General features: G+C 38.9%; 1 protein-coding gene across 1 annotated transcript; it reads right to left on the bottom strand.

Moving 5' to 3' along the window:
• Positions 1–4,326: 4,326 nt before the first annotated feature.
• Positions 4,327–13,750, bottom strand: HOXC6 (homeobox C6). The gene is made up of 2 exons (XM_074530832.1): positions 13,293–13,750; positions 4,327–4,673 (listed from the first exon to the last, which is right to left on the bottom strand). The coding sequence occupies exons 1-2, from the start codon at positions 13,717–13,719 to the stop codon at positions 4,327–4,329; spliced, it is 774 nt and encodes a 257-aa protein (XP_074386933.1). The 5' UTR covers positions 13,720–13,750.
• Between the last annotated feature and the right edge of the window lie 1,931 nt (positions 13,751–15,681).

Below are 15,681 nucleotides of genomic sequence, written 5' to 3'. Positions count from 1 at the left end.
TCCTCATTTTTGGGGGGGTTTTTTCCTCATTTTTGGGGTATTTTTTGTGGTTTTTTCCCTCATTTTTTGGGGTTTTTTTCCCTCATTTTTTGGGGTTTTTTTGTGGTTTTTTCCCTCATTTTTTGGGGGGTTTTTTCCTCATTTTGGGTTTTTTTTGTGGTTTTTTCCCTCATTTTTGGGGTTTTTTTCCTCATTTTTGGGTGTTTTTTTTTGTGGGTTTTTTCCTCATTTTTGGGGGCTTTTTCCCTCAATTTTTGGGGTTTTTTTGTGTTTTTTTCCCTCATTTTTGGGGGGTTTTTTTCCTCATTTTTGGGGGGTTTTTTGTGGTTTTTTTCCCTCATTTTTTGGGTTTTTTGGGGTTTTTTTTCCTCATTTTTGGGGGATTTTTTCCTCATTTTTTGGGGTTTTTTGGGGGGTTTTTTCCTCATTTTTTGGGGTTTTTTCCCTCAATTTTTTGGGTTTTTTGGGGGGTTTTTTCCTCATTTTTTGGGGTTTTTTTGTGGTTTTTTCCCTCATTTTTGGGGGGGGTTTTTCCTCATTTTTTGGGTTTTTTTTGTGGTTTTTTCCCCTTTTTTTTTTTGCACAAATTCCACCCTGGAGAGAAGCAAAGGACGGGAGGGGAATAAAAACCTCCCCGGGCTCCTTTTTATTAGGATTATTTCCCTTTTTTACGATTATTTCCCTTTTTTTACGATTATTTCCCTTTTTTACGATTATTTTCCCTTTTTTTTTTACGATTATTTTCCCTTTCTTTTTACGATTATTTACTTTTCTTTTACGATTATTTCCCTTTTTTAATGGTCATTCCCCTTTTTTACGATTATTTCCTTTTAAAACCATCAATTTCCCCTTCTTTTACCATTATTTCCTCTTTTCGTGCCTTTTTCTCCCTGCTTGCCAAAATCCTCTCCTTTTCCTTTAAGAAATAAATCTAATTTATTTATTATTTTTATTTTTTTCCCAGGGATTTCTCCTTTAATAAATAAATCTTATTTATTTATTTTTATTTTTTTTTCCAAGGAATTTCTCCTTTAATAAATAAATCTAATTTATTTGGTTTTATTTTTTTTCCAGGGATTTCTCCTTTAAGAAATAAATCTAATTTATTTATTTTTATTTTTTTTCCGGGGATTTCTCCTTTAATAAATAAATCTAATTTTATTTTTTTTCCAGGGATTTCTCCTTTAAGAAATAAATCTAATTTATTTATTTTTATTTTTTTTTCCAGGGATTTCTCCTTTAATAAATAAATCTAATTTATTTATTTTTTTTTTTTCCAAGGAATTTCTCCTTTAAGAAATAAATCTAATTTTTTTTCCAGGGATTTCTCCTTTAAGAAATAAATCTAATTTATTTATTTTTAATTTTTTTTCCAGGGATTTCTCCTTTAAGAAATAAATCTAATTTTTTGTTTTCCAGGGATTTCTCCTTTAATAAATAAATCTAATTTTATTTTTTTTTTTCAGTGATTTCTCCTTTAAGAAATAAATCTAATTTATTTATTTTTATTTTTATTTTTTTTCCAGGGATTTCTCATTCTGCCACCGTCGGGATTCCCAGAAAATCTCCAAAAAACAAGAAAATGAAGGAAAAAATCCGATTTTTATCCATTTTTCCGGTGTTAAATCCACGATTTCCGATCTCCTCAAGGGTGAGGCTCCGGGTAAAAAAACGCTAAAAAGGATAAAAAATTATAAAAAAGGATAAAAAAGGATAAAAAAGGATAAAAAATGATAAAAAAGGATTAAAAAAAAGGATAAAAAAATGATAAAAATGATAAAAAATGGCATTTTCCCCCTTCCCCCATTCCCTGGGGAGGTTTTTATTGGGATGAAAATCGGAGGGAAAAATAAAATAAACCCCACAAAAAAAATCATTAATTAATGAATTAACAAACCCCACATCCATCACCCATAAATCACCAATAAATCACCAATAAATCACCAATAAATCATAAATTATAATAGAAAAACCGAACTTTTCACCCCTCGGGGGTTTAAAAAGGAGGAATTGTGGAACTTTGGAAATCCGCATTAAAATCTCGATTTCATCATGGAAATTACCCCAAAAAAAACACAAAAAATGTCAATTTTCCCCATTTTTTTTCCCTTATTTCCCCCCTTTTTTTTCATTTTTTTCCCATTTTTCCCGTTTTTTTGAGGCGCAGAAAAGACGACACCGGGGATGCGATTTTGGGGCAGGAAAAAGCGAAATAAAAAATGAATTTTCCAAGCACGAGGTTCCCACAGAGGCCGCTGGGGGCAACTTTCAAAAATAATATTCCGATTTTATTTCATTAAATACTCGACAGAAATCCGGGGATTTTTTGTTTTTTTGTACATGAGAGGGTTTAACACAAGATTTCCATTTTATTGAATTTTTTATAACATTTTTCTCCGTTTTTTTTAATTTTTATCACTTTTTTTTTCTCTCTACCTCTATGAACTCCATTCATTTTTTTTAAATTTTTTTTCATTTTTTCCCCCTTTTTTTTTTTATTTTTTTTCCGAACATTACAGCGCTAAACATAAATATAAATACAGGTACCACGAACACAGAGAAAAATTATTCACACAGAAACCGTCACAGTTTGTAGATGCGGGGATGAGCCCAGGGAAAAAAAAAAGGCAAATTTGGGCCGAAAAATCGCTTTTTTAGGGCATTTCCCCGAGGAAAATCGGAATTTTCTCACCGGGAATCGCTGAGCTTCGGGGGGAATTGGTGGCCCCAATTTTTGCCCCATTTTACCCCAATTTTTGCCCCATTTTTTGCCCATTTTTGCCCCATTTTTGCCCATTTTTCCCCGATTTTACCCCAATTTTTGCCCCAATTTCCGCCCGATTTTCCCCATTTTTGGGGTGCGGGGATTTCGGAGCGGGAGATTTTTGGGGGGGGTTTGAGGAGCTCTCTCATTAATTAATGAATTCATTAATTAATGAATTCCTCCTCGCTCATTTCTCCGCATTAATTAATTAATTAATTAAATTCTGCACATTCATTCCTCCGCATTCACTCCTCCATTTTTTATTTTTTTTCTTTATTTCTGCATTTTTCTTTTTTTTCTTTGCTTTTTTCGTTCCTCCACTTTTTCATTCCTGAACTTTTGAATTCCTGAATTTTTGCACTTTTTAATTCCTGAATTTTTGCCACTTTTCCGCTCTAATTCCCGAACTTTTTTCCACTTTTCCGTTTTTTAAATTCCTGAATTTTTTTTTCACTTTTTCAATTCCTGAACTTTTTTTAACTTCCCCGCTTTTCAATTCCTGAACTTTTTTCACTTTTTCTCTTTTTTAATTCCCGTTTTTCGCCTCTCCTCCGCTCCAATTTCACTTTTCCGCTTTCCCCCTCTTTTCTCACCCCGCTCTCCCTTTTTATTCCATTTATTCTCAATTTTCCCCACAATTCCGCCCTCCCCACCAACACGTTTTTAATATAATTTTAATTTTTTTTTTTTTTGACGATAAATAGGACAAAAAAGAGGAAGAAAGGGGATGAGAGGGGGCCACAAAAAGAACCAAAAAATCCATAATTCCTTCTTCTCCTCCATTCCCTTTTCTCACCCCACCTGTCCCTTTTTATTCCGTTTATTCTTGATTTCCCCCACCACATTTTTTTTTAAGTTTAATATAATTTTACTTATTGTTTTTTCGACGATAAATAGGACAAAAAAAGGAAGGAAAGGGATGAAAGGGGGAGACGAAAAGAACCGAAATCCATCATTCCTTCTTCTCCTCCATTCCCTTTTCTCTCCCTTTAATTTCATTTATTTTTAATTTCCCTATCATTCCGCCCTCCCCACCACCTTTTATTTTAATTTTAATATAATTTGAATTATTTTTTTCGACGATAAATAGGACAAAAAAGAGATGCGAAGGAAACGGACGGGGGTCGACAAAAAGAACCAAAATCCATCATTCCTTCTTCTCCTCCTCTGTCTCGTCGCGCTTCTCCTCCATTCCCTTTCCCTTTAATTTCATTTATTTTTAATTTCCCTATCATTCCGCCCTCCCCACCACCTTTTATTTTAATTTTAATATAATTTTAATTTTTTTTTTCGACGATAAATAGGACAAAAAAGAGACGCGAAGGAAAGGGAGGGGGGCGACAAAAAGAACCGAAATCCATCATTCCTTCTTCTCCTCCTCTGTCTCATCGCGCTTCTCCTCCTTTCCCTTTTCTCAGCCCACCTCTCCCTTTTTATTCCGTTTATTCTTAATTTCCCCCACCCCATTTTTTTTAATTTTAATATAATTTTAATTTTTTTTTTCGACGATAAATAGGACAAAAAGAGGGATGAAAGGGGCCAACAAAAAGAACGGAAATCCATCATTCCTTTTTCTCCTCCTCTGTCTCGTCGCGCTTCTCCTCCTTGGCCAGGCTGTCGGCGGCCGCCGCTCCTCCTCCTCCTCCTCCTCCTCCTCCTCCTCCTCCTCCTCCTCCTCCTCCGGCCCCGGCCAGCGTGGAGCTCAGGTTCGTCTCCTTTTTCCACTTCATTCTGCGGTTCTGGAACCAGATTTTGATCTGGCGCTCGCTCAGGCACAGCGCGTTGGCGATCTCGATGCGGCGCCGCCGGGTCAGGTAGCGGTTGAAGTGAAATTCCTTCTCCAATTCCAAGGTTTGGTACCGAGAGTAGATCTGGCGGCCCCGGCGGCGGTCGGCGCCGTAGCCCACTCCTAAAGAGGGGAAACGGAGGGGAAATAGTGAGGGAAAATGGATTTTAAACCCGTCAGACAGCCCCGAAACCCTCACTGAAAACAGACTGAAAACCCTCAGGAAAAACGGATTTAAAACCCGTCAGACAGCCCCAAAATCAGCAGAGAAAACAGTCAGGAAAAATGGATTTAAACCCCTCAGACAGCCCTAAAACCCTCACTGAAAATAGTCAGGAAAAATGGATTTAAACCCGTCAGACAGCCCCAAAATCAGCAGAGAAAACAGACTGAAAACAGTCAGGAAAAATGGATTTTAAACCATCAAACAGCCCCGAAATCATCAGAGAAAACAGACTGAAAACAGTCAGGAAAAATGGATTTAAACCCCTCAGACAGCCCCGAAACCCTCAGGTGAAATGCTCAGGCAAAACGGGCTGGAAACCATCAGGAAAAATAGATTTAAAACCATCAAACCCCCAATATTTATCAGAAAACACAGACTAAAAACCGTCAGGAAAAACTGATTTAAACCCGTCAGACAGCCCCAAAACCAGCAGAAAAAACCAGACTAAAAACCGTCAGGATAAATGGATTTTAAACCCGTCAGACAGCCCCAAAACCCTCACTGAAAACAGACTGGAAAAATGGATTTTAAACCCCTCAGACAGCCCCGAAATCATCAGAGAAAACAGACTGAAAACAGTCAGGAAAAACGGATTTAAACCCGTCAGACAACCCCAAAATCAGCAGAAAAAACCAGACTAAAAACCGTCAGGAAAAACAGATTTAAAACCATCAAACCCCCAAAATTATCAGAGAAAACAGGCTGGAAAAATGGATTTCAAACCCGTCAGACAGCCCCAAAATCAGCAGAGAAAATAGTGAGGAAAAACGGATTTTAAACCCGTCAGACAGCCCCTAAACCCTCACTGAAAACAGGCTGGAAAAATGGATTTCAAACCCGTCAGACAGCCCCAAAATCATCAGAGAAAACCGTCAGGAAAAACGGATTTAAAACCCGTCAGACAGCCCTAAAACCCTCAGAGAAAACAGACTGAAAACAGTCAGGAAAAACGGATTTTAAACCCGTCAGACAGCCCCGAAATCATCAGAGAAAACAGGCTGGAAAAATGGATTTAAAACCCGCCAAACAGCCCCGGAACCCTCAGACAAAACAGGCTGAAAAAAGTCAGGAAAAACGGATTTTAAACCCGTCAGAGAGCCCCAAAATCATCAGAGAAAACAGACTGAAAACCGTCAGGGAAAACGGATTTTAAACCCGTCAAACAGCCCCAAAATCAGCAGAGAAAACAGACTGGAAAGGGTCAGGAAAAACAGATTTTAAACCCGTCAGACAGCCCCGAAACCCTCAGACAAAACAGACTGAAAACAGTGAGGAAAAATGGATTTTAAACCGTCAAACAGCCCCAAAATCATCAGAGAAAACAGGCTGGAAAGGGTCAGGAAAAATGGATTTGAAACCGTCAAACAGCCCCGAAACCCTCAGAGAAAACAGACTGAAAACCGTCAGGAAAAATGGATTTAAAACCCGTCAGACAGCCCCGAAATCATCAGAGAAAACAGACTGGAAAGCGTCAGGAAAAATGGATTTTTAACCCGTCAGACAGCCCCGAAACCCTCACTGAAAACAGACTAAAAACCCTCAGGAAAAATGGATTTTAAACCCGTCAGACAGCCCCGAAATCATCAGAGAAAACAGACTGAAAACAGTCAGGAAAAACGGATTTAAACCCGTCAGACAGCCCCGAAACCCTCACTGAAAACCGTCAGGAAAAACGGATTTAAAACCATCAAACAGCCCCAAAATTATCAGAAAAAACAGACTGAAAACCGTCAGGAAAAACAGATTTAAAACCATCAAACCCCCAAAATGATCAGAGAAAACAGGCTGGAAAAATGGATTTCAAACCCGTCAAACAGCCCCGAAATCATCAGAGAAAACAGACTGAAAACAGTCAGGAAAAACGGATTTTTAAACCCGTCAGACAGCCCCGAAACCCTCAGGTAAAATGCTCAGGCAAAACGGGCCGGAAACCGTCAGGAAAAACAGATTTAAAACCATCAAACTGCCCCAAAATCATCAGGCAAAACAGGCTGGAAAGGGTCAGGGAAAATGGATTTAAAACCGTCAAACAACCCCAAAATCATCAGAAAAAACAGGCTGGAAAGGGTCAGGAAAAATGGATTTAAAACCATCAAAGTGCCCCAAAATCATCAGACAAAACAGGCTGGAAAGGGTCAGGAAAAAAACACGGTAAAAACCCCTAAAACAGCCCCAAAATCTTCGGACAAAACAGACTGGAAACCGACAGAAAAAATAGATTTGAAAGCATCAAACTGGCTAAAAAGAGACAGAAAAATCAGATTAAAGTCGTCAGAAAAAACAGACGGAAAACTGACAGAAAAAACTGATTTGAAAGCGTCAAAGTGACTAAAAATCGCCAAACAAAACAGATTAAAGTCGTCAGACAAAACAGACTGGAAAGCATCAGAAAAAACGGATTTGAAAGCGTCAAAGTGGATAAAAACAGTTAAACAGGCCTAAAATGGTCAGAAAAAAAGCAGAATTAAAGCCGTCAAACTGACCCAAAATCGTCAGAAAAACCAAATTAAAAATCGTCAAACGGACCAAAAACCCTCTGACAAAACGGACTGAAAACCTTCAGGAAAAAAAGATATTAAAACCCGTCAAAGTGACCCAAAATCGTCAGAAAAACCGAATTAAAAATCGTCAAACAGACTGAAAACCTTCAGGAAAAAAAAGAGATTAAAACCCGTCAAACTGACCCAAAATCGTCAGAAAAACCAAATTAAAAATCGTCAAACAGACTGAAAACCTTCAGAAAAAAAAGAGATTAAAACCCCTCAAACTGACCCAAAATCGTCAGAAAAACCGAATTAAAAATCGTCAAACAGACCAAAAACCGTCTGACAAAACAAACTGAAAACCTTCAGAAAAAAAAGAGATTAAAACCCCTCAAACTGACCCAAAATCGTCAGAAAAACCAAATTAAAAATCGTCAAACAGACTGAAAACCTTCAGGAAAAAAAGAGATTAAAAGCCGTCAAACTGACCCAAAATCGTCAGAAAAACCGAATTAAAAATCGTCAAACAGACCTAAAACCCTCTGACAAAACAGACTGAAAACCCTCAGAAAAAAAAGAGATTAAAACCCGTCAAACTGACCCAAAATCGTCAGAAAAACCGAATTAAAAAACGTCAAACAGACTGAAAACCTTCAGGAAAAAAAAGAGATTAAAATCCGTTAAACTGACCCAAAATCGTCAGAAAAACCGAATTAAAAATCGTCAAACAGACTGAAAACCTTCAGGAAAAAAAGAGATTAAAACCCCTCAAACTGACCCAAAATCGTCAACCAAAACAGATTAAAGCCCTCAGACCAAACAGATTCAAAACCCAAACAAAAATCGTCAAACAGACTAAAAACCCTCGCACAAAACAGGCTGAAAACAACCGGAGAAAAACAGATTTCAAACCCGTCAAACAGGATAAAAACCCGCTCTTTTTTTTTGTTTTTCCTGATAAAAACAGACTAAAAACCGTCAAAAACAGCCCAAAACACGGGAAAAAACACGGATGGAAAATCGTCTAAAAGTGTCTAAAACTCCTCAGACAAAACAGCCCCGAACTGGTCAGGCCCCTCCCCCGGCGGCCCAAAATTCAATAAAAAATGGAATTAAAGCGCTGCGTGTGCCCCGCGGGGTTCCGTGGGTTAAAGCCGGGGCGGCGCCTCAGGGGTTAAACCGGGGCCGGGGCTGCGCTGGGATTGGGGGGCTCGGGCCGGGTTTGGGGGGCTGAGATGAGATTTTGGGGGGTTTAGGTGAGGTTTTGGGGGTTTAAATGAGATTTTGGGGGGTTTAAATGAGATTTTTGGGGGGTTTAGGTGAGATTTTGGGGGGTTTGGGGAAGGTTTTGAGGGGTTTAGTTCGGATTTTGTGGGGGTTTAGATGAGAATTTTTGGGGGCTTTAGATGAGGTTTTGGGGGGTTTAGGTGAGATTTTGGGGGCTCAGGCCGGGTTTTGGGGGGCTTAGGTGAGATTTTGGGGGTTTAGGTGAGATTTTGGGGGGCTTTGATGAGATTTTGGGGGCTTTAGGTGAGATTTTGGGGCTTTACATGAAATTTTGGGGGGTTTGGGGAAGGTTTTGAGGGGTTTAGTTCGGATTTTGGGGATTTAGATGAGATTTTGGGGGCTAGGCCGGGTTTTGGGGGGTTTAGATGAGATTTTGGGGGGTTTAGGTGAGATTTTGGGGGGGCTCAGGCCGGGTTTTGGGGGGTTAAGATGAGATTTTGAGGGGTTTAGATGAGATTTTGGGGGACTTAGATGAGATTTTGGGGGGTTTGGGGAAGGTTTTGGGGGGCTTAGGTGAGATTTTGGGGGCTTTACATGAAATTTTAGGGGGTTTGGGGAAGGTTTTGAGGGGTTTAGTTCGGATTTTGAGGGCTTTAGGTGAGATTTTGGGGGGTTTAGATGAGATTTTGGGGGATTTAGATGGGATTTTGGGGGGTTTGGGGAAGGTTTTGAGGGGTTTAGATGAGATTTTGGGGGGCTTAGGTGAGATTTTGGGGGGTTTAGGTGAGATTTTGGGGGGTTAGATGGGATTTTGGGGGGTTTAGATGAGATTTTGGGGGGCTAGGCCGGGTTTTGGGGGGTTTAGATGAGATTTTGGGGGGTTTAGATGGGATTTTGGGGGGTTTAGATGAGATTTTGGGGGGTTTGGGGAAGGTTTTGAGGGGTTTAGTTCGGATTTTGTGGGGGTTTAGATGAGATTTTGGGGGGCTTAGGTGAGATTTTGGGGACTTTAGATGAGATTTTGGGAGGCTAGGCCGGGTTTTGGGGGGCTTAGATGAGATTTTGGGGGGTTTAGATGAGATTTTGGGGGGCTAGGCCGGGTTTTGGGGGGTTTAGATGAGATTTTGGGGGGCTTAGATGAGATTTTGGGGGGTTTAGATGAGATTTTGGGGGCTTTAGGTGAGATTTTGGGGGGTTGGGGAAGGTTTTGAGGGGTTTAGTTCGGATTTTGAGGGGTTTAACGCAGATTTTGAGGGTTTAGCCCAGATTTTGAGGGGTTTAGTTCGGATTTTGTGGGGGTTTAACTCAGATTTTTGGGGGTTTAGCTCGGATTTTGAGGGGTTTAGGGCAGATTTTTGGGGGTTTAGCCCAAATTTTGAGGGGTTTAGCTCAAATTTTTGGGGGTTCGGCCCAGATTTTGAGGGGTTTATTTGGGATTTTGTGGGGGTTTAGTTCAGATTTTTGGGGGTTTAATTCGGATTTTGAGGGGTTTAGCTCAAATTTTTGTGGGTTCAGCCCAAATTTTGCGGGGTCTAGCTCAGATTTTTGGGGGTTCAGCCCAAATTTTGAAGGGTTTAGCTCAAATTTTTGGGGGTTTGGCTCGGATTTTGAGGGGTTTAGCTCAAATGTTTGGGGGTTCAGCCCAGATTTCGAGGGGTTTAGCTCAGATTTTTGGGGGTTCAGCCCAAATTTCGAGGGGTTTAGCTCAAATTTTTGTGGGTTTGGCCCGGATTTTGAGGGGTTTAGTTCGGATTTTGTGAGGGTTCAGCCCAGATTTTGAGGGGTTTAGCCCGGATTTTGAGGGTTTAGTCTGGATTTTTTGGGGAGTTTAGCCCGGATTTTGAGGGTTTAGTCTGGATTTTTTGGGGGGTTTAGCCCGGATTTTGAGGGGTTCACCCCAGATTTTAAGGCTTTAACCCAGGTTTTGAGGGGTTCAGTCTGGATTGCGCAAGTTTTTAGCCCACATTTCGCAGGGTTTTAGCCCAGATTTTGGAGGGTTTCCTCCAAAACAAGGTTTTATGGGGGTTCAGGCCGGATTTCGCAGGGTTTAGCCCCGATTTTGCAAGGTTTGGCCCAGATTTTGTGCAGTTTTAGGCCAAATTTTGTGCAGTTTTAGGCCAAATTTCGCGCAGTTTTAGGCCATTATTTGAGGGGTTTTGGCCAGAATTTTGTGGGGGTTTAACCCAAATTTTGCAGATTTTAGCCCAGGACATTTTGGGGCTTTAGGCCGCGTTTTGAGGGCTCAAACACAGATTTTTGTGGGGTTTTAGCGCAGATTTTTGTGGGGTTTTAGCGCAGATTTTCAGGGTTTAAGCCCAGACTTTGCAGTTTTAGCGCAGATTTTGAGGGATTTTGGGGATTTCGCGGGGTTTTGGGCCAGATTTTGGGGTTTTTAGCCCGGGTTTTGAGGTTTTAAGCCCAGGATTTGCAGGGTTTGAGGTTTTAAGCCCAGGTTTTGAGTGGTTCAGTCCTGATTTTGCGGGGTTTTAGCCCAGATTTGCCCGGAATTCCCTGGATTTGGGGGGAGCCGGGGGCCCCAGCTCGTGTCACCCCCAAACCCTAAAAACCCCCTAAAAAAATCCCTAAAATAATCCCTAAAAAAACCTAAAAAATCCCTAAAATTCCCCAAAAAATCCCCCAAAAAATCCCACAAAAATCCCTTTAAAATCCCTAAAAACCCCCTAAAAATCTCTAAAAAAACCCTTAAAAAATCCCTTTAAAACCCCTAGAAAAACCCCTAAGAAATCCCTTTAAAAATCCCTTAAAAACCCCTTAAAAACCCCTAAAAAAATCCCTAAAAAATCCCTTAAAAACCCCTAGAAAACCCCTAAAAAATCCCTTAAAAATCCCTAAGAAATCCCTTTAAAAATCCCTTAAAAACCCATTAAAAATCCCTAAAAAATCCCTAAAAAAACCCTAAAAAATCCCTTAAAAATCCCTTAAAAACCCCTAAAAAAACCCTAAAAAATCCCTAAAAAAAACCCCTAAAAATCCTTTTAAAAATCCCTAAAAAAATCCTTTTAAAAATCCCTAAAAAATCCCTTTAAAAAACCCTAAAAACCCTTTTAAAAAGCCCTAAAAAAATCCCTAAAAAATCCCTAAAAAATCCTTTTTAAAATGCCTAAAAAATCCCTTAAAAAAGACCCTAAAAACCCTAAAAAAACCCTAAAAAAATCCCTTTAAAAAATCCCTAACATCACAAACTTTACTCCCGCTCCCATTTATCCCCCCCACGCTCAACTCCCTCAGCCGACCCCGCCGCGCCGCTTTATTTTTATTTTTATTTTTATTTTTATTTTTATTTTTATTTTTATTTTTATTTTTATTTTTATCCCCCCTCTTTAATCCCCTCTTTACGACCGCCGATATTTCACCGCGCCGGGGGACGACGAAACCTTTTAATTAAAACCGATCCTAACAAGCCCCAAAAAAAAAAAGCGGCCCCGTCGCGAAACTGCGCGAAATTATTGTTTTTATGGCGCCATAAAAATCCAACCCCCCATAGCAGAGAAGGGGAGGGAGGGGAGGAAAAAAGCCATAAAACCCTGAGCGTTTATTTAATTTATTTAGGGGTAAAACCGGTAGCAGTAAAATAAAAAAAAAATAAAAACACACCAAAAAAAAATTTAAAAAAATAGGAAATAAAGGAGGAAAAAAGCCATAAAACCCCGCTCGTTTATTTAATTTATTTAGGGGTAAAACCGGTAGCAGTAAAATAAAAAAAAAATAAAAACACACAAAAAAACCCCCAAAAAATTAAAAAAAATAGGAAATAAAGGAGGAAAAAAGCCATAAAACCCCAGCGCGTTTATTTAATTTATTTAGGGGTAAAACCGGTAGCAGTAAAATAAAAAAAAAATGAAAACACACAAAAAAAACCCCCCCAAAAAATTAAAAAAAAAATAGGAAATAAAGGAGGAAAAAAGCCATAAAACCCTGAGCGTTTATTTAATTTATTTAGGAGTAAAATAATAATAAAAAAAAAAAACACCGAAAAAAACCCCAAAAAACCCACAAAAAAATTAAAAAAAAAATAGGAAATAAAGGAGGAAAAAAGCCATAAAACCCTGAGCGTTTATTTAATTTATTTAGGAGTAAAATTTAAAAAATAACAAAAAAAAAAAAAAAAAAAAAACCGAAAAAGAAGGAAAAAAAAATTAAAAAAATAGGAAATAAAGGAGGGAAAAAGCCATAAAACCCTGAGCGTTTATTTAATTTATTTAGGAGTAAAACCGGTAACAATAAAATAAAAAAAATGAAAAAAAAAAGAAAAAATCCACAAAAAACCCGCAAAAAAATAGAAAAAAAATAGGAAATAAAGGAGGGAAAAAGCCATAAAACCCTGAGCGTTTATTTAGGGGTAAAACCGGTAACAGTAAAATAAAAAAAAATTTAAAAAAATAATAAAAACACCGAAAAAGAAGGAAAAAAACCACAAAAAAACCGCAAAAAAAATAGAAAAAAAAGGAGGGAAAAAGCCATAAAACCCAGCGCGTTTATTTGATTTATTTAGGGGTAAAACCGGTAGCAGTAAAATAAAAAAAAATTTAAAAAAATAATAAAAACACCAAAAAAAATTTAAAAAAAACCAAAAAAACCCACAAAAAAACCCGCAAAAAAATAGAAAAAAAATAGGAAATAAAGGAGGGAAAACCCTGCGCGTTTATTTAATTTATTTAGGGGTAAAACCGGTAGCAATAAAATAAAAAATAGTAATAAAAACACCAAAAAAAGAGGAAAAAAAAACACAAAGAAAATTAAAAATAATATGAAATAAAGGAGTGAAACAACCCAAGCACAACTCACCGCTGTGCGAGTTCATGCGCTGCATCCAGGGGTAGATCTGGATGCCCGATTTCTGCTCCGCCGCCGCCCGGCCCTGCTCGCCCGGGAACTCCTGCGCGATGGCGGCGCCGGCGCTGCCGTGGGGCGGCCCCACCGCGGCCTGGCGGCAGCCGCCGCCCAGCGCCTCCTTGTCGGCCGCGTAGAAGGAGCCGGAGCCGTACTCGTAGGCGGCCGGGCGGCCCGAGCCGAACACCACCGCGTTCTCCTGCGCCGCCGAAGGGTAGAAGGGAGAGGAGTAGAGGCGGTTCTGCGCCACCGCGGCCGCGCCGTAGCCGCCGAAGTGGCGCACGGGGTCGTAGCTGGAGTTGAGCGCGGCCACGTTGGGCAGCACGTCCTGGCCGCCGCCGAGGTGGCACGGCAGCGACGGGTTCGTGAAGTACGAGTTCATCGCCGGGTCTGGGTGTCCGGGGCTCAGGAGTTTTTTCTTCTTCTTCTTCTTTTTTTCTTAGATGTTTTTCGCGGTTTTTTCCCGATTTTTCGCGGTTTTTTTCCGATTTTTCTCTATTTTTTTCTGTTTTTTCTCTCTATTTTTCCTTATTTTTCCCTTATTTTTCCTTCTATCTTTCCCCTATTTTTCCCTTATTTTTCCCCTATTTTTCCTTCTATCTTTCCCCTATTTTCCCCTATTTTTCCTTCTATTTTCCCCCTATTTTTCCTTCTATCTTTCCTCCTATTTTTCCCTTATTTTTCCTTCTATTTTTCCCCTACTTTTTCCTTCTGTCTTTCCCCTATTTTTTCTCCTTAGTCTTCCTCTATTTTCCCCTGTTTTTTCTGCTATTTTCCCTCTATTTCTCCCTATTTTTCCTCTATTTTCTTCTATTTTTCCCTAATTTTTCTTCTATTTTTCCCTCTATTTTCTTCTATTTTTCCCTAATTCTTCCTCCTCTACTTTCTTCTATTTTTCCTCTATTTTCCTCTATTTTTCCTTATTTTTCCTCTATTTTCCCTATTTTTCCCTTTCCCCCTATTTTTCGCGGTTTCCCCCTCTATTCATTCCTCTGTTTTTCCTCCTCTACTCCTCTATTTTCCTCCTTTATTCCTCTGTTTTTCCCCCTTTATTCCTCTATTTTTTTCTCCTTTATTCCTCTCTTTCCTCTTTTATTTCCCTATTTTTCTTCTTCTATTTTTCCTCTTTATCCCTCAATTTCCTCTCCTTTATTCCTTCCTCTATTATTTCCTTTATTACTTCCTCTATTTGCCCTCTATTATTTCCTCTCTTTTTTTTCCCTCTATTATCTCCCCTTTGCCTCTTTCCCTTTTATTTCCTTCCTGTATTTCTATTTTCCCTTTTATTTTTCTATTTCCCCTCTTTATTTCTCTATTTTTCCCTTTTATTTCTCTATTTTCCCCTCTTTATTTTTCTATTTTCCCTCTTTATTTCTCTATTTTCCCTCTATTTTCCCTCTTTATTTCTCTATTTTTTCCCCTCTTTATTTCTCTATTTTCCCCCTTTATTTTTTCTATTTCCCCTCTTTATTTCTCTATTTTTCCCCTCTTTATTTCTCTATTTTTCCCTCTTTATTTTTCTGTTTTTCCCTCTCTATTTTTCTATTTCCCCCCTTATTTTCCTCTCTATTTTCCCCCTATATTTCCTTATATTTCCTCCCTATTTTTTCCCATCTATTCCTCCCTCTCTCTCTCTTTCCCCCCACAATTAATTAATCAATACATATATTTATTATTATAATAATAATAATAATTTTTTTTTTTTTTAAATCCTCCCTTTCCCTTTCTCTCTCTATTTTTTCCCGGCGCCACCTGGGCCCGTGCGATTTCTTTTAATATTTATTTCGCTCTCGGGTTTGTGTTGGGAAGTGTAGGATTGTTATAGGGAAGGCTCAGCTCCAGGACGGACAGAGCGACACCGTCAGCTGACCCCGCGCGGGCCAATGGGAGCCGCGTGTCAAAAAAGGGGAGAAAAAAATGGCTTTAAAAATGGCTTTTGGCTTTTTTTCCTGCTCGCCGCTTCCCCTGCCGAAAGTAAGTGGGCATGGAAAGTAAGTGGGGCAACCCCCCCAAAAAAATAAAAAAAAAATAAATCAAAAATCAAAAAAAATCAAAAAAATCACCCCCGGGTCATTCGGAAGGGTGAGCACCCCAAAATTCCCAAAATTCCATTTTTTTACTCCCCTTTATTCCCCCCTTCCCCTCCTTTATTTTGCTCAGATTCGCCAAAAAAAAAAAAAAAATTATATATACATTTATCCCTCCCCTATTCCCCCTTATATATCACCACTAAACACTCTTCTTTTTATCCTCTATTATTATGATTTTTTTATTTTGCTCAGATTCGCCAAAAAAAAAAAAAAAAAAAATTATATATACATCTATCCCCCCCATTCCCCCTTAT

Source organism: Zonotrichia albicollis, chromosome 33 (assembly GCF_047830755.1).
Source record: "Zonotrichia albicollis isolate bZonAlb1 chromosome 33, bZonAlb1.hap1, whole genome shotgun sequence".
Classification (NCBI taxonomy): domain Eukaryota; kingdom Metazoa; phylum Chordata; class Aves; order Passeriformes; family Passerellidae; genus Zonotrichia; species Zonotrichia albicollis.
The sequence above is the reverse complement of the archived record's forward strand: the minus strand, read 5'-3'. Positions and strand labels throughout refer to the sequence as shown.

What these genes read in the sequence shown, in the direction of transcription:
- HOXC6 (XM_074530832.1), bottom strand. Translation starts at nt 13,719, where the DNA reads ATGAACTCGTACTTCACGAACCCGTCGCTGCCGTGCCACCTCGGCGGC. An exon ending in GCGCATGAACTCGCACAGCG is followed by an intron (nt 4,674 to 13,292) that starts GTGAGTTGTGCT and finishes TCCCCTCTTTAG; the next exon opens with GAGTGGGCTACGGCGCCGAC.